Source organism: Mauremys reevesii, linkage group 3, assembly GCF_016161935.1.
Source record: "Mauremys reevesii isolate NIE-2019 linkage group 3, ASM1616193v1, whole genome shotgun sequence".
Lineage (NCBI taxonomy): Eukaryota > Metazoa > Chordata > Testudines > Geoemydidae > Mauremys > Mauremys reevesii.
Genome location: NC_052625.1, coordinates 153,360,179 through 153,379,635, shown reverse-complemented (window position 1 = coordinate 153,379,635; position 19,457 = coordinate 153,360,179). Strand labels below are relative to the sequence as shown.

At 37.7% G+C, this 19,457-nt stretch overlaps 1 protein-coding gene across 1 annotated transcript in view; it reads left to right on the top strand.

Annotated features, from left to right (window-relative positions):
* The window catches only part of RIMS1 (regulating synaptic membrane exocytosis 1), a 497,623-nt gene that overhangs the window by 309,937 nt on the left and 168,229 nt on the right, over positions 1-19,457 (top strand). Inside the window, exons 10-17 of the mRNA XM_039530107.1 lie at positions 1,903-1,949; positions 3,164-3,276; positions 4,605-4,735; positions 5,969-6,140; positions 6,272-6,428; positions 7,544-7,615; positions 11,870-12,023; positions 14,450-14,575. Coding sequence (XP_039386041.1) covers positions 1,903-1,949; positions 3,164-3,276; positions 4,605-4,735; positions 5,969-6,140; positions 6,272-6,428; positions 7,544-7,615; positions 11,870-12,023; positions 14,450-14,575 — 972 coding nt within the window. The remainder of the gene's footprint in view (positions 1-1,902; positions 1,950-3,163; positions 3,277-4,604; positions 4,736-5,968; positions 6,141-6,271; positions 6,429-7,543; positions 7,616-11,869; positions 12,024-14,449; positions 14,576-19,457) is intronic.

Sequence of the window (19,457 nt, the reverse complement as noted above, 5' to 3'; positions counted from 1 at the left end):
CAGACAGATTTTTACCCCAATTCCCTAAATGGCCCCCTTAAGGATTGAGCTTACAACCCTGAGTTTAGCAGGTGAAATATAATTTGTCATTTTAGATACAGGGCAAGGATCATGTTTTCATACAGGACCATGTTTTCAGCCTAGTACAATGGGGTCCTTATTTAAGTGTCTAGGTGTTATTGTAATACAAACAAAGCTACATTTCAATTGGGAATATTTTTAAATGTTTGGAATGGGAAAAAACATTAAGTTAATATATTACCTGTATAAAAATAAGTTTGGATCTGTTGAGTAAATGCTGCAGGTTTGGTGGTTAAATATGCTAAGTTCCATATTAAATAAAAAGATTTAAATACTGCTTTAAATGGAAGACATTGACTCAGCCTTGACTATAGAATGTCTAACACCACCGCAATGACACATATGTGTGTGTAGTTTAAGAAAACAGGAATACACTAAAGAATGGAAAATGCTGTTTCCATGACTTTATTTCCATGAGTTTTAGGGTGACCAGACAGCAAATGTGAAAAATCGGGACAGGGGGCGGGGGCTAATAGGACCCTATATAAGAAAAAGATCCAAAAATCGGGACTATCCCTATAAAATCGGGACATCTGGTCACCCTAATGAGTTTTGAGGTGACCACATCATTCTTGAACTGCAAAGCCAAGCCACAGGAAAACATTTCCATACATTATAACATAAGATGTAAGCTGAACTGTTTTGTTTTTTGTCTGTCATATAGACTAAGATTTTAAAAAATAAGAACCTGAAGTTAGGCTCCTGAATGAATTATTAGGTATTTGGGCTAGAATTTTCAAAGGAACCTAAGGCAGTTAGATGTCCAACGCCCATTGAAATTCAGTGGGACTTGTTTATCAACTCCTTTAAGCTCCTACAAAAATTCCAGAGGAAGTTACCTGATTTTAAAAAGTGCTGCTTATGTGGCAAATTTCATCAGCTTCAGCACTTTACCTGAAGACTCTAAATAAGAAGATAGTGTCTTAACTTTAGACTTCACTCTCTGTAAATTTTAGTTGTAAATTGTATTGCAGTTTGTAGTTTGGATTGTATTATGGGTGGTAAATCTTTTTTTAAGTGACTCATTGAAGAAATTTATTTCCTTTCTTACTCCTGGAATGTATTTTGGAGATTGTTGGAAATAGTACTACAGGGCCAAATATTAATAACAGCCAGTCACTGTAAAGCTGATGTCAGTGGGGTTACTCTGGATTTACACTCATGTAAGTGAGATCCGAATTTGATCCACTCTGGTTTTCTGTGTGGGTGTGTGTATGTTTCTGTATGTCTATATATGGATGTGTATATTCAGTTGCAATATGTTGAATTCTGATATTTATAGTCTTTGAAGTAATATGTTATTACCATTTTCTTTGTTTATTTTATATTGTCCATGTTATCTGCTTTTTCTCTTTATTGTAATAAGACATTTTCATCGGTTCCATTCAGTGAACTCCTTGAGACGTGTGTATAAAAATTACTAGTGAGTTTTACAATCTATGTTGTTTTGATTTTATGAGAAAAGAAGTGAGCTTCAGTAGCTATAGCACTTCTCATTTCCAAAACACTTTTGCTGTTTTGGTTGTAAAAATATTGTGGAACCTCCAACTACAATATTAGCATTATAGTGACCATGGTTTGTTTTTATTCATCGTTTGAAAAAAGTCTTCTTTGGGATTAAAGCTTTCATGCACATTAGTTAACAGTGGCAAGCTGTCCTGAAATAATTCCCCTTCCTTACCACATATTGACAAACACATTAAAACAAAAACTAATAGATGTCTGAAAAAGGTGTGCCAGAAACTTTGTAGTGAACTGTGTCTGTTTAGTACTTTGGAGTTCAGTTGTTTCTTACTAATTTTTTGTATATTTCTCTTTTAGTGACATTCCAAGGATTCCTGAGAGTTCCCATCCTCCTCTAGAGTCTAGTAAGTATACACTTTGTTTTTATCTGCACACATACTGCAAAAATATGTTTACATTAAAAACCCTGTTATTGTGTAAAACTAGAATCTATATTCAATTTATAGTTCAAATCTGGGCTGGATTTTAATGCTTTCTTCCATAGTAACAATGAAAGTTCCATGTGGATTAACACCATGTAGATACAACAGTTTTCATGCTCCCAGACTGTCTAATCTTTCTAGATCAGCACTGTAAGAAAGGTAACTATTATTATCCTCATTTTACCTATGAGAAAGATGAGGCAGAGTAGTTAAGTAAGGAAGTTGCCAGAGGCTGCAGAGGGAGTCATAATTTCCCATCCCTGATTAACCTTCCCCTGTTCAGATCCCTAGACCACACCTCTCCCTATCTCATCCAGAATTTGCTCCTCTGTGAGGGTCTTAGGCCTTGTCTACACGGCCACTTTACAGCACTGAAACTTTCTCGCTCAAGAATATGAAAAAACAAGTGATGAGTGATGCAAGCTTCAGCGCTGGAAAGTGGCAGTGTAGACAGTGCACCAGAGCTGGTAGCCATGCTCCCAGCACTAGTAGCCACTCCCCTCACAGGGGTGTGTTTTTTTACAACACTGGGAGAGCTCTCTCTGTATTGCCCTGGCATTTATGCTAAGCTTGGTGGTGTGGATAGGGAGCTGATGATGATAAGCTCAGCAGAAAACCTGTGGAAATGCCAAGGAGGGGGCTTGAGAACCCTACTTACCGTTACTTCTCTGCTGCAGCCAGTGTATAGGTTTTTGCAGGAGAGTAGAAGCCTTTAATAAGGCATAGCTGGAAGAAAGCTGTTTCCACTGGAAGTGAGGGGCACCTGATAGATTATCTCACATAAGAGATTACAAAATGTAGGTAGAAGTGAGACTTTGTCTACACATAAGCTTTCACTTAGTTAAACTGGTGCAAACCCATATAGATACTCTTATTTTTGTTTAGCTTAAACCTGTTGCTAGTTTACTTGAGCTAAACAAAAATTTACCTGATTTAAACTGAAATAGAAGTGTCCACACAGCTTTTTGCACCAGTTTAACTAAAATAAGTTTAAAATCATACTTTAAAATAAACTGGTGAAACTCTGCATATAAACAAGCCCTGAATAATTGGAAAACTAAAGTAACTCACAGATCTAATAAAATTGGCTTCAAATCAGTTCTAGGTCTGAGATTTTGTTTCTCTCATTTATTTAGGTTCAAGTTCTTTTGAATCTCAGAAGATGGAAAGGCCTTCTATTTCTGTTATTTCTCCAACTAGTCCTGGAGCTCTAAAGGATGCACCACAAGTCCTACCAGGGCAGCTTTCTGTAAGTGTATATTAGTAACCAGAGGGAATGCCATTTATCTGTTACAGTATATTTTGTTTGGTTTTGTGAATATTGAGAAATATGTGGCTATATTACATAACATGGGTAATCTATTATAAAGCAAATAATAAGTTTTCTGCAACTCTTTCTGTTTCATGTCTGTGTAGGACATTTGAAGAGTTATATTCTTGGAAGGTCTATTCTGTTTAATGACACCTTTTTTTTATATGAACATTATTTCATGTAATTATGATAGAAATTGTGCATATTAAAGATAGGTAATAATTGGAGATATGCCAATCTCCTAGAACTGGAAGAGACCTTGAAAGGTTATTGAGTCCAGCCCCCTGCCTTCACTAGCAGGACCAATTTTTGCCCCAGATCCCTAAGCGGCCCCCTCAAGGATTGAACTCTCAACCCTGGGTTTAGGAGGCCAATGCTCAAACCACTGAGCTATCTCTCATAATCTGATTTGTATGTGCTTCCAGTCTCTTTAAAGGTATTGGAGTCACTTAGATAGTAATTCTGCCAGATGCTAAGCAGAGAACAGACTCAAATATGCCCCTATGGTACAATTATTTTAAGAAATATCTTGATCACATTTAATAGTTTTCATAAAAGTATCTGCTAAACAAGTCAGGTTAAATGCATTCCACCTCTACTTCAAGTGTCACTACAGCACAGGCTTCCCACCTAGCACTTAAGATAGCACTACTGAAGTAAACTCACTCCTATGTAACCCAGCATACTGCATGACTATGTACAGTACATAGTCTACAGGCTAGACAATATAGCTAGCCCACAGCTTCCATCTGCAGCAGGCTGTAATCAAAAATATATGCTGCTGCTTTCTAAGGACCTGATCGTGTATCCAGTGAAATCAGTGGCATATATGTTTGACTGCAGGGTTAGTTATACTTGAAGAATGTAATGAAGATCTATGGAACTTTTATTTAATAGTCAGATTTTTTTGAAGAGTGATATTGCCAGAGATTTCATGATCCAATATCTATGTGCAAAGCCTTTGCATATTCAAAAAAAGGCTTAGAGAAGTAACTGTCATGGATTTTTCCAAATTGGCTGAGAGCCATTTGTTTAGTTTATGTGGTTGAGATGGTGTGATTTCTGCCAGAAGAAACCCAAAACGTCCAGACTAAAATCCCACACAAAACGGAAGAAAAAAATCTTGTAGACTGTTGAATGTACGAAATGTTGTCAGCCCTTCTGAAAAACATTTTATGTTTTGGATAATGATAGACAGCAAAAATTATTTTGTATACTTTCACTTTAATTTTCATGAATAATTTCTGGTATCTTGGATCTTGTAGGTGAAACTGTGGTATGACAAAGTGGGGCATCAGTTAATAGTAAATGTTCTACAAGCAACAGATCTGCCACCTAGAGGAGATGGGCGTCCCAGGAATCCTTATGTAAAAATGTATTTTCTTCCAGATAGAAGGTAATATTCCAAGTGAAAAAATATATCAACTGAACATTTTAAATATGTTAATTATACTTTAAATGCATGTTTCTCTCATATTTTCCTTTGATAATTTATTGTATTTTAGATTAACCTTAAAAAGTATGAAACTAGCATGCATCTATAATCAGATAATATCAAATTGTAAGTAATTTGCTCTGTGGAAATATGGCTGAACCTGGAATACTATACAGCAGATACTGATCCCTTTTAGATATAAGAGATCATTAGACTTTTTATCAGTAAAATGTAAGTAAACATCGATTTCACCGTACACATACAAACCTATGAAAAAATATTCCCATCAATAATAATAGAAATTTACAGATAGGCAAAGTAAGAAAAATGTTGCTTGAAGACTTCTTAGAGTTTGATATAAGGATATTTACCTTGTGTAAATATTTACCTTTTAATACAAGAACTAGGGGTCACCAAATGAAATTAATAGGCAGCAGGTTTAAAACAAATAAAAGGAAGTTCTTCTTCACGCAGCGCACAGTCAACTTGTGGAACTCCTTACCTGAGGAGGTTGTGAAGGCTAGGACTATAACAATGTTTAAAAGGGGACTGGATAAATTCATGGTGGTTAAGTCCATAAATGGCTATTAGCTAGGATGGGTAAGAATGGTGTCCCTAGCCTCTGTTTGTCAGAGGATGGAGATGGATGGCAGGAGAGAGATCACTTGATCATTGCCTGTTAGGTCCACTCCCTCAGGGGCACCTGGCATTGGCCACTGTCGGTAGACAGATACTGGGCTAGATGGACCTTTGGTCTGACCTGGTACGGTCTTTCTTATGTTCTTATGTGTATTTTGACGTGTGATGTTGACAAATTGTGTTTTAATGATTGTACAACTTTAACTTTTTTGAATCTCATCACCTATCATTAAATAATTATTGTATGCCCCCATTGTCTAATCACTCCCATAATTTCCCACAATTGTGAACATTTAAATAATTAAAAATTGAAAAATGCTTAAAATTCATAATTTTCTACAACTGTGAAAATTTAAATAGATACAGAAAAATGCTTTAAAATAAACATTGATGATATCCATCAAAATTATAAAAAAAATACAAATTGAATGCTACCAAGCCTAGTAATCATGATGTTTAAATCAGAAAGAATGAAAACAATTATAGTCTTGGTTACTAGATGGCAGTATGTGACCTGGTTTTGCATTATAATTTACAAGACTGTTTATATTTCAGTGATAAAAGTAAAAGGAGGACCAAAACAGTAAAGAAAAGCCTAGAACCAAAATGGAACCAAACTTTTCTCTATTCACATGTACATCGTAGAGATTTTAGAGAACGAATGTTAGAAATAACCGTATGGGACCAGCCAAGAGTACAAGAAGAAGAGAGTGAATTTCTTGGAGAGGTGATATATACAGTGGCATTACAAAATAGTTATATTTTAAGCATATAAGAAAGTCTAACATATTTCTGTATTTTAAAAAATAATGCTATGCAGTTTTAAACTAAGATTAAATTTGATAATTTTTCCCTTAGATCCTTATAGAGCTGGAGACAGCACTTTTAGATGATGAACCACATTGGTATAAGCTGCAGACACATGATGAATCCTCACTACCTCTGCCTCAGCCATCACCTTTCATGCCACGGAGACATGTCCATGGTGGAGAAAGCACTAGCAAAAAATTACAAAGTAGGTCCAAATGCTATCGCTGTCCTTTTTCAGTTTTAATTTGGGAATGATTTTTGACAATCAGTTATGCTGTAATAATGTTTAGATGAAGTTTTGGCAGCCATATTCAAAAATAAAGATATTCTTTCCAAGATGTAACCAAAAATAAAATTGGAAATGGAAAAAAACTATTACATTTCCTAATCAACTTCAGTGTGGTATGCAACTTCCAGGTTGGCAAAATTTGTTGAAATTACCTATAGTTTGAAATGTTGGTTTTTGCATAGCTGTCTTTGTTAAACACACTGAACTGAACAGAATAAATGATTTTAACAAGAGAATTGGGATGTTTTTATTATTACTAAATGTTGGGTCTTTTTATTTAAAAAAAAAAAAAAAAGCTTCAAGGACTCTAAAACCTGGGAGCAGCTTTTAGTACAGTTATCATTTCAACCTCCAACACACTTATTATCCAGATAGAAAATTTGCTTTTGCTACACAGAAAGTGTTTGTATGTGTGTGTTTGGGAAGATGAAAATCACAAAATAGTATAATAGTCAAAACCTGGCCTTCTCTGATCAGGTATAATTTTTTGAGACTTTAAATGTGAAAACAATGTTTTTTAAAAAGTGGCATTTCTCAGAGCCATAGCATCCCAAGGCTTGCATAGTATGGGTTAAAATAATTGCTATATGGAAATAGCTGCAGCCTGTCAACTCTACTGTACCATTTTGTCTGAAATTAAATTATATTTTCAAAATATGAAAGCAATATGGAACAAATTCTAAAGATACTTTCTCAGTTATTTTCTGATCTTTTACCAGCCTATTAAGAAGATTAAGAGTAAGGAAACTAGTAATTTCCAGCCAGTGCATAACTTCGTAATTAATTGATGCACTCGTAGTAGCTGTAGCAACTAGATACTGTTGAAACTGGCGCATTAAAAAAAATAAGCATATAGATATCAGACTGTGCCCTCATTCTAAATTCAGTTTAATTCTCATTTCATATTGTTTAAATATAAAACCACCCTGTTTTTGAATCACAGGAATAACTAGAGTTTTTATTTAAACATATTTTTACATTTTCCAATATAACCAGATATACAGGTATTTATTTGCCTTACTGTTGTGCAGGATCTCAGCGAATCAGTGATAGTGACATCTCAGATTATGATGTTGATGATGGTATTGGAGTAGTTCCTCCAGGTGCGTGGGTGAAGAGCATGGTCCTGCTTCTTTTTGCTGTTCCTTCCCTCCTCCCCCTCTAATTTTCCAGACTCCTGTAGGATGCTGGTTTTGGAGATTGTATTATGGAGAAAACAGTATGACTAATTACTCTGTGGTGTCTTTCCTTCTAAATTAAATTAAAATGTACTTTTATGTACTAATTAATATTTCTGTTTAGATATGATTGTTTGGATTCTGCATTAGATGGTTCAAAGCTGTTTGTTTGTTACTTCACAATGCTCTAAGCATAAGTGAAACTACAATTTTAATTCTAATAATTCAGTTCAAATACTAATTAAAATTTCAATATCCATTGCATTTTTTTTATTTTGCTTCTTGCTTGAAACCCAGATATAATGCAATCCTCCATGGAATATATTTAAAATGCATGGTTGCAAATTAAAATGCATGTGGCATGGCTATATCTTTTTATACTTTTCATAAGCATTCATGAATTATCATTACCGTAAATGTGCATAAATGTATAAATATAGAGAGAGAATATCTTGATCCCACTTTAGGGTAGCACCCTTTGTATATTCAATAAAATAAAACATTGGGACATATTTTAGATACCATACCTTAAGTATATTTCATTGGTAGTTGCCACAAATCACAAGATTAAAATTCCCATTCATGACAGACTAGTAAAGAGTTGCTGTTTACCCACCCAAACTAAATCAGGTTTTCTATGTAAAATCTACTTATGAAAGTTACTGAACATACTAAAAATATGGTAGTATTTGAAAAGTTCTCCTTAATCTATGATTAAAATAACCTACAAACAGCGGTTATTCATTGCATTTTTGCCATTCGTGTGAAATATCACTGCATTGCTGAATGGGCTAAACTCTGCTCTCATTTACATCAATGTAAAGCAATAGTACTTTAATAATCAAGAAGAGAATTTGTCCCAATATCCGTAGCACTAGTATTATGTTTAATGGAGTGATTTTCTTCATTCTTTCATCAAATGAAATAGAAAAATATTTTAAATAAAATGATTTCCATCATTTTTTCACATTATTTTTTTTCCTTTTGCAGATGGGGGTACAGATATTGGCATGTGTAATCCCTTACTCATCTCTAAGACTGCACTATTCCTTATTTAAACTATATGGGGCTTTTCACTTACCAGTTCATTCTGGGCAACAATTCCCCATCTGCAATGACCTATCTTCCATCCCACAAAGCAGTCTTTCAAAATGTATATGACAACAGCACTCATTGGAATAGGTTTTCAAAGGCTCAAATAGCACTTAGATGCCTGAGTCCCATTGAAAGTATTAGGAGTTCGGTGCCTAAGTGTCCCTTTGAAGAATTCATGAGCCATATGTAACTTGGGCCTTTGCTGTCTCAGAGACCACCTCTCTGCTTTTGAAGTCTCTGGCATCCATGACAGTTGTGTTGATACTAACGGTTGCTAAATTAATGTGAGTAGGCTGGCTGGAAGAAACTCATTTCCAAACTAGTTCTACCAGCTCATGCAAACCCATTTTACTAGCTGATCTGGCAGAGCCCAAGTTAACTGGCCTTCAGAACTTAATGTGTATAACATGTTTAATTCCTTTGACATTTGTCAGATATTGATGAGAGAGACTGTAGAGTTGGTTTCCTTCTAGTTTCTGTCTGTAAGAAATCTGTGTGTATATATATGTGTGAAGTTATATGCTTTACTGCATTTGTGCATGCAGCCTGAACTCTTATGAAAGGGCAAATTTTATAAATGAAAAAAAAATAATGGTCTGATAAAAGAAGGTGCCATGCTAAACGTATATTAAGACACACAAGTTAGAGTTAAACAGCAAGTGAGACTCAACTCTGCTGCTGCAGTTGGAAAACATCGTCAGTGTTATGCATCAATCTCAGATTGCCTGAGAAGCTAAGTCCCCAAATTATTTTTGAACATAACTTTCACACATGCACTATCAGATGGCTTTTGGGTTGGAGACATGTGTGAAGTGATAACAAGATAATTAAACAAAAGCTAAAGGATGTGTGTGTGTAAAGTATGGTTCTGATGTGAGTCTTTTTGCTACTTTTCTTTTTTCTCTTTCCATCTTTTAATATTTGATTCTCTGATTTGGTGCAATTCTAATGTCATCCAAACTTAACATTTGAAACTTGCTATCAGACAATCTACAAGTGAGGAAAAACAATTAAGATCCCATATTTTGTTGCTTTATCCTAACTTGCTCTTTTAAAAAAAAGAGATTTACAAATGATACATTCCAGGCTTTGAAACAGTATATCATGTGCGTGGAATCAAACATATATTTAGCAGAGATACAATATCAGATGGCCATAAGGTTCATTAAAAGTTTCTAGATAGATAACTGACATGAAATGACTGCCATTAACATAATGGATCATTCCCTCCTTGAAGAAATTCTTTCTTTCGTGGTCTCTTCCTATCTCTCCAGTCTCATTTTTCTATCTGTTGGGAGCTCCGCCTTCTTTTCTGTCTTAAGTCTTTCAGGATTCTACCCTTTCATTGAGCAAGCTCATCTAGTCACATGTCAGCTCCTGCCTCTATGTTGATAACTTACACTGAATCCAGAGGGAAAACTCTCATTAACTTTAATAGGGCCAGGATTTCACAATATCTCTAAACCCCAAACTACTTCACTTCATTCAGATTAGAATGTACACTTGCTTGTCCAACATCTCTTCCTGGAAATCCCATTGCCAAATCTTTTAAGACCGGATACTGCCAGCCTTTCTCACACTAAGTAAGTAGTATATTGCTTCCTTAGTAGTGCTATTGACTACACTAGGACTTGTCTGGGATTAAGGTGCTCCTCAGCATGAGTAAGGGTGGCATAATCTAGCCTATAATGTGTAAGAACATTGAATTTATTTTGTTCCTCTCAAGCCCACTCTTTGTCCCTTTGCTACCTCAGCGGTTACATTACCAACTATGTTGTTGTTATGGTAATTATGAAGCTCTATGCTAAAGTTATTCTTACCATTGTTAATTGTTTCTTGGTGTTGAAGTAACAATGCCAAAGTGCTACAGAATAGGGGAAAGTGTTGTTTTAAGGGAGCTGCCACCTTTGTATGTTACATGGTTTTGTAGTATTAAACATCCCAGAATCATGTGAATACAGAACCTGTGTTGACTTTTTAAAAATATAACACAGTTGTCCAAAATAAGTTTCTCTTTCCACTCTGTTGCTAAAGCAGGAGTTCAGATTATTCCTTGCTGTAGCTAATGATTTCCCCAAAATATAAACATTCATTCAGGTATGCCATGTGCTCAGTTGTTGCATGAGATTGCAAACTCTGTGAATCTTTGGTTTGTATATTGCATAGCAGTGTATCACAGCCCTTTGGGTGGGGGTGGGGGGATTTTGGTACTGATATAACATAAATATTGAAGAAGAACAAAAATTATATGCTGAATACTACTCTTGATAGTTAAATGAATAAGAAGCTGCTGCTCAAGTATTTTTGTTTGGAAATGTTGATAAAAGCAATTTTTAAAATTTAACTAACATCCTGATAATGATTTTTAATTCTAAACAATTTTTTTAAAATTGTACTTAGCAAACCATTTGCTGTTCGCTCATATTATTCACAGGAAAATTACTTATACAGTATCTGTGGTATCCAATTACTATGTTTAACGTAATGTCAATACTTTTTATGTTCGTTGCAATAAGAGTGACTCTGGTCTGGTTCACTTAGAACTCAGCTGAAACTGGCTCGGGGGACATCTCTTTATCTCGGGGATGCTCTTCTGTTCCTTACCAGCTGCTTCTCCCGTTCATGGTGGGCAGGTAGTTTAGATGAAAATAATCTAAATTGCTTTGATTTCATAAAACAGACACTGAATGGGGTTGGGGTTCACAGTGTAGAACAATTATCATGTTCACAGTGTAGAAGAAGTGACCTCCAGTGAGCAGTAATACCTAAGGCATTAGATTTTAGTTAATATCCCCCAATTCAGGTGACTTGTTGACGCCTCCCCTCTCCAGGAATATCCCAGTATGCACCCAAACTCCTCTCAGTTTCTCTGCCTCTATACATATACACACATTACATTTAAAGGTAATGCTAGTAATTAATCCTGGCTGCATGACATTTCAGGATTTACAAATGACTAAATGACTACTTGAAAATCTTGTAATCATTTAGATGTGCTTTCCTGGAAAGACCAACCATTACCTGCGTGTTTGCAGACCCAGATCCTTATTGTCTAACATCATTTTGTTGCACTTTTACCAGTAGGTTATAGATCTAATACTAGAGAAAGTAGATCTACAACGTTAACTGTGCCAGAACAGCAAAGAACAACACATCATCGTTCACGATCTGTATCTCCTCACCGTGGTGATGATCAGGGCAGGACCCGTTCACGTTTACCAAATGTGCCATTACAGAGGTAGGGTTGACAAGTTAGCAACATTAGTTACTGAAACACTTTGATTCAAAATTTGTGTAACCAAGCAGAGGTTCTATGTCACTTTCATCTGATTGAACTCTTCATTATTTTTCACAGTGTATTACTTTTTCTTCATGTGTTAGTTAGTTTAATATTGAAGCATATAAATTGTTTGAAGCCTAACACATCCTTAATCCTCTATTTAAAGCACCCAGCAGGTTATTTCCTTGTTAATTGCAATACTGTAACCCTAATCTTTCCTTACCTGACATCCTCCCTACTGTTTATCATTTTGATCATTGTTGTTGTTTCTAAAATTTAGATAGGAAGCTCTTTCAGATAGAGACTGTGCCTTTTGTGAGTCCACTGTGGGTGCTATAAATAATAAATAAAAATAAACCATTAATAACCATGAATGAACTGATTTTGCAAGCAAGTAATCTGAAGTTACCAATTCCTACAAATTACATTCTACGGTTCTTTTTATGGGATTTGTTTAGTTAGAGAGAAAACAATAAAATACCAAATGATATTTAACATAAGATATATTTCAGAGAATGATGATAACATTTAGACTGGCAATAAAGTTAAGTATATAGTTCCTGTATGTATAACTTCTGGTAGGCAACATGTAATGAATAAGTGAATCTCTTTTGTTGTTTTTCCTGCTTTACATTTTCAGATGTAGACATTGCCAGGGTTGGTAGACTCAAAACTTGACCAACCTCCTTCATTCCTCTGTATAGAGGAAGGGAGAGGAGAGGGAGCTTTCTGAACCTCTCTTGAAACCCGTAGCCTCATCCACTCATTCTCAGTTTTCACTCCTCTGTCCTCTGGAGGTGTCTACACTAGAAATCTTGGTACCTACAATAGAGCAACATCTAGGAATACTGCAGTTATACTTGGTACTAGCCACTAGTGTAAACAGGGATCATGCCTTTTGACAAGATGGTTTAAAAAAAAGGATAAAGCCCTATTCATATGATTGTATAAATATAATAGTAGTATTGATGCTGGCAGCTACTGTAACAAAGAAAAGTGTTCTAGTGTAGCCAGGGCTGGCTCCAGACCCCAGTGCGCCAAGCGCGCGCTTGGGGCGGTGTCCCAGCGGGAGGGCAGCAGGCGGCTCCGGCGGACCTCCCGCAGGCATGCCTGCGGAGGGGCTGCTGGTCCCGCGGCTCCAGTGGAGCATCCACAGGCGTGCCTGCGGGAGGTCCACTGGAGCCGCGGGGCCAGTGGACCCTCCACAGGCACGTCTGCGGGAGGTCCACCGGAGCCGCGGGACCGGCGACCCACACGGTGTGCCGCCCTGCTTGGGGCGGCGGAAATCCTAGAGCCGCCCCTGAGTGTAGCAAGGCTTGTGTTGCAGATAATGTCCCTTGGATCATAGATGAGTATAAGAGACTTTCTTCAGTACCAATCACATGATGGCTCCAGGATTACTTAATCCAGAGTGGCACCAGATTCTCCATCCCATCCAAGTGAACTAACTACAAAGGTGCCAGCGAGTCTTTCCTGGCCTTACAGTGGGAGACTGAGTTGCACTTAAGAAATTTGTTGCTCCACAGCACAGGCCATGAAGCTGACCCCTCTTTTTGCTCCTCACACCTAGCTGAAAGGCCATACAACCTTTCACTTCCCTTTTAGAAAACAAAGTTTGAGCTCTTCTTGGAAAAACAGTCAGGAACTTTCAGTCTGTCAGCAAAACACTGAAACTCAGTATAAACATATGGTTTGATTCACTCCCACTGGCACAGAGGGCTGCATCTTGGTCCCTCCTGTAAGTGTGGCAGTTACTGTCCCTAAGAAGTGGGGGGGGGGCAGGAATCAGTCCTTCAAGTGATCAGTGGTATTTCCACTGCTGCTTTCCCTCAAGAATTTCACCATAGGAAGAGAACTTTTAGGTCAGACTCCGTAGCAGGTCAGAAACTTCCAGAAGATGTACACAGTCACAGCCCCTTCCTACACAGTGCACACAATTTAGGGATAGTGCAGACTACCATGTCCCACCCTAACCCTTGCTGAAGGGTAGTCACAGACACTTCTTTCTGCTGCAAGGACTTTCCATTGACCAGGGTCCACAGCCCGGGACTCTGCCTTTGGAAACCTAGGTATGAAACTATAAAACCATACACTTCAAAATTAATTCTTGCTAACTGTTCTCTCGAACTGTTCTCCAAATACAGGAACATGTCCCTCATTAACATTGCTGAGTTCTGTGTTCACAAAGAATTTAATTCTAAAAAGGGTAAAAATTACAGTTACCCATGCTAAATGAGGGTTTTTTTCCAAAGAGATAATATTTTTGAAAAGTCATACATTAAACTTTCCAGCAGGCAACTTGTAACCTTGTAACCTGTTAAACTGTGTTAACTATGGAGAGAAGAAAACCATCATACATATATGTATTATATAAACACTTTTAGGAGTTTAGATGAAATTCATCAAATGAGAAGATCACGTTCTCCAACTAGACACCATGATGCCTCCCGAAGTCCAGTTGATCGCAGGTCCAGAGACATGGATAGTCAGTATTTGTCAGATCACGAAAGGTATGTTTTCAACTTGAACTTATGAACATGTATAGAAATGTCTTTGTCTTTTTGGCTAGTGTTTGAATGTATTTGTTTGAATGCACATTTGGGTTAATGGGAAAGGGGACAGGAATGGTCATAACTGACAAGAACAATCATGATTACGACACTAGGAGAGAAAAGGTGCTTTTATCAGTATTAGGCAACAGATAAGGAATAGCTTCTATAGTCATACTGAAAATATTTTTTGTAGCATAGAATATGAAAAGAGGAAGGAAGAATAAACCAGGAATTTTGCCTTGTTTATGCATAGAAATCATAGGAACAAATTTTGGTGCAGTACTTGGAAACATAATGGTGACTGTGGTTGTTCATATTTGTAGGTCACTTGCTTATTTTGTGGGAAAATGGCATATAGCTAAATCATAGTGGCCTATAGTCTGCTACCCTTACTTTTGTCAATAGTCCTATCAGTGTGAGTAAGGGTGACCAAATCAGTCCCAATGTTACTATTTTAAAATGATTCCTCAAGCCTACTATGAATAATGCCATCTGTAGTAGGGTGGAGAAATGGGAGAAGGGAATAAAACTGCAAATATTTCTGGAACTTTTGTCCGGTTTTGAAGCAACATAATAATTTAATAGCAAATGCCCTCTGCAGTGATCACTAATTCAGTTTTGTACATGATCTTGCCTTTTCAAATGTTAAATGAGAACTTACATATAGGCATTAATAAGTGTTATCGATAGTTTTAATTTCTTGAGACTTGTTTTACCATGGCATACAATAAAAGTAGGCAAGAAATATGTACAGAATTGTATGGTTGGATTTTACCACTGATTTTCTTCTTAGAGGTGAATTGAAATGCTTTTTAATCATAAAAAATCAATTTGACAGTTAAGATGCTAACACTGCAATGTTTTCCACCTTATATGTATGTTCTGTTTTATTCTTTATTGTAAAGTAGTGATATACTCAATATGCATATTTTTCAAAAATATTTTTATTGAACATTGTCCTTAGTATTCTTCCTCATAAGTAGAGGTTGAAAGGGGGTGGGGGACATTGAAGGGTGACTCATATTCCTAGGTGCAAATTTAGACAATAAAAGTGTATGCAAAATATCCCACAGTCAAAAGCAAAAATTCTGACTGTGTTCTTGGATCATATTTACATCTCCTCCCTCCCTGCTTGGATGGAAGGGCTTTGGGGTTCTGCTCTGATGCTGTGTGAAGCAGAAGCCATCAGAGCAGAGTCAAGGGAGGGGTGCTGCTAGGGTGGGACTCCGACTGGGGAAAGAGAGTTTTTTCCATTCTCTTCTGCTTGCTTTGAGAAGCCAGCTTTTGATGGATAAATGGGGTGGGTGTTGCTATCCTGAGGGGCCCCTGTACCTCTGCCAGGAGTTTCTTCTCCCAGAAACAGCACCTGCAACAGTCTTGTTTCACTCCCACCCCTAAATAAACTTCTGTTGTCCAGCTATTCTGAAAGGAGGACAGGAGACACTTGGTATGGTTTTAATCAGGCCACAACTTCATTATTAGATGTCTGAGACTACCTGGCAGATAAACCTATACAGTGCAGGTAACTCCATGTTCATTCAATAGCTGTCCAGAGGCTTCCTCCAGCCCCCCTTCATTTTCCATCCAGGTGCTCCAACTAATCCTTGCTGGGACCTTACCATTTCCCCCCTTCCACTGAGGGATACAGTGTGCTATAAGGAAGGGGGTTTGGCTCCCTCCCCTTCCCCCCTCCTTTAACCAACACCTCCTTTTTAAGTCCTTTACAAAGCCATTTATCTGGTCACTGTATCCCTTCCCTATGGAGTACCTGCCCTGGGCATCCGCCCCACATGTACATAACACGTTGCAACATCATAGCCTAACTCCCTTTCCTACTCACCATAACAAAGCCCTCCCTGAACCCACTGTGGGGAAGGCGAAAACCTCCTCCACTCCACCTAGGCCAATCTGGTGGTGAGGAAAAAATTCCTTCCCAGCCCTCCTGGAAAGAAGCGGCTAGTGTGAGGCCCACAGCAGGTCCTGACCAAACCTGGTATTTTGCCACCTCAAGGGGAGGGGAGGGAAGGTGGGTGCCACTTAGCTTGGTCTGGGGAAAAGGGGCTGCTCCTGCCAGGCTTGCCCCTATTCAATTCCCCAGGCCTTCTGGTACCTGGGGATGAGTCAATATCACCACGCTGACCCATTTCTCTTTTTGCAGCAGTTTCTGAGCCCCTCTCCCCTGCGCCCCCCCCCCCCCCCCACATAAAGTGCTATTCCCCTTTCCCTGGCAAGCTGGACAACACCTCCTCCCACTTAAGGTGCACTGCAGTCATTTCGGAAAGCACTATACAACTCTTGTTTGTTTATCTCTAGTGGCAGGGCCCATGAGAACCACAAACTTATCAATGAGTAATAGAGGCATCTTAAGGGGGAGCCTGTTGCAGTTACTACCACGGAAGAAGATTAAGAATTTAAAGAACCTTTACTTGATATGCTCTTGCAATAAGTTCACCCATTTACAGAATTCCTTATCAAAATCCATACCTGCTGCTATCTGTCTAATATAACATCCACTGGAAAGGTATGGATAGATCCATAGAAGTTCCTACTATCCCCATGCCTGAAATCTACAATTATTAACTGCATCTGATCATACCCATACAAATTGTTACTGGTTAATTATTTGTCTTATGGTAGCACCCAAATACATGGTATTCTGAATAATTCCTGGTCATAACCTTCATAATCTTTGTTCAGGAATTTCAGATATTATTTTTAAATTATTATGAAGGAACAATAACAGAGAGTCCTTAGATTTAGGAAAGGAATCATGACCTCATATAAAATTCCATCTAGAAGATTGTTCAGCAACAAGTTGTGATATATTTCCAACAGAACTGGGATTGTGTGCGCTGCTATTTTCTTTTAATTAAAAAATTACTGGGGAATGCTATCTAGCCTGGTGTCATCATTCTGACTGCTGTGAATTCAGGTATCATTATCTGATTCTCAGTGAAATAGGTTTCTCAGTGTTATATTCCATCCATTTGTTTATAAATAAGATGTGGTAATCTCCATGTTCATATACATAATCTAGTATCTCTTTCAAAAATCTTTTCTAGAGGAATACATTTTTCTGTAAATGTGTCAAAAACATCATTAATTATGAGAATATCAATACCTTACCAGTATGATTTATTTTTCAATTCGATGAAATAATTAGAATTGTATTCCTTATTTATTTGCTACGTTATATTCCATGCATGGGTGTGTTTTATATCACTATTTTCAATGGGCCAAATCTTGAGGTCCTTGATAGGCAAACTTTGACTGAATGAAGACAGAGTAAATATTGAGCAAGAACTTTAAGATTTGACCTACGATCCAAATTCACTTCCCTTTCTGCCTCTGGATTTCATTAGTGCTTCTCCTATAACAGGTTTCAGGGGGTAGCCGTGTTAATCTGTATCAGCAAAAACAATGAGGAGTCCTTGTGGCACCTTAGAGACTAACAAATTTATTTGGACATAAGCTTTTGTGGGCTATAACCTACTTCATCAGATGCATGGAGTGAAAAATACAGTAGGCAAGGATAAATATGCAGCACATGAAAAGATGGGAGTTGCCTTATAAGGCAATATAATATTTATAAAAAGTAGTTACTTTTTGTAGTCACCCAGCCACACCCAATCTTTATTCAGGCCTAATTTGATGGTGTCAAGTTTGCAAATTAATTCCAGTTCTGCAGTTTCTCATTGAAATCTGTTTTTGAAGTTGTTTTTGTTGAAGAATGACCACTTTAAAGTCTGTTATTGAGTGTCCAGGGAGATTGAAGTCCTCTCCTACTGGTTTTGGAATGTTACAATTCTTGATGTCTGATTTGCATCCATTTATTCTTTTGCATAGAGACCATCTGGTTTGGCCAATGTACATGGCAGAGGGGCATTGCTGGCACATGATGGCATATAGCACGTTGGTAGATGTCAGGTGAATGAGCCCCTGATGGTGTGGCTGATGTGGTTAGGTCCTATGATGGTGTCCCTTGAATAGATATGTGGACAGAGTTGGCAATGGGATTTGTTGCGGGGATTGGTTCCTGGGTTAGTGTTTATGTTGTATGGTGTGTGGTTGCTGGTGAGTATTTGCTTCAGGTTGTGGGGCTGTCTGTAAGCAAGGACTGGCCTGTCTCCCAAGGTCCGTGAGAGTGAGGGATCATCCTCCAGAATAGGTTGTAGATCCTTGATGATGTTCTGGAGAGGTTTTAATTGGGGGCTGTAGGTGATGGCTAGTGGCGTTCTGTTACTTTCTTTGTTCGGCCTGTCCTTTAATAGGTGACTTCTGGGTACCCTTTTGGATCTGTCAATTTGTTTCTTCACTTCCCCAGGTGGGTATTGTAGTTTTAAGAACGCTTTGTAGAGATCCTGTAGGTGTTTGTCTGTGTCTGAGGGATTGGAGCAAACGTGGTTGTATCTTAGGGCTTGGCTATAGACAATGGATCATGTGATGTGGTCTGGATGAAAGCTGGAGGCATGTAGGTAAGTATAGTGGTCAGTAGGTTTCCAGTATAGGGTGGTATTTATGTGACCATCACTTATTTGCACTGTAGTGTCCAGGAAGTGGATCTCTTGTGTGGACTGGTCCAGGCTGAGGTTGATGGTGGTGTGGAAATTGTTGAAATCCCTGAAGGGCGTCCTTCCTATGGGTCCAGATGATGAAGATATTATCAGTGTAACACAAGTAGAGTAGAGGCACTAGGGGACGAGAGCTGAGGAAGCATTGTTCTAAGTCTAACTTGACACCATCAAATTAGGCCTAAATAAAGACTGTGTGTGGCGGGATCACTACAAAAAGTAATTTTCCCTCTACTAATTTTCCCTCTGTTAATATTCACACCTTCTTG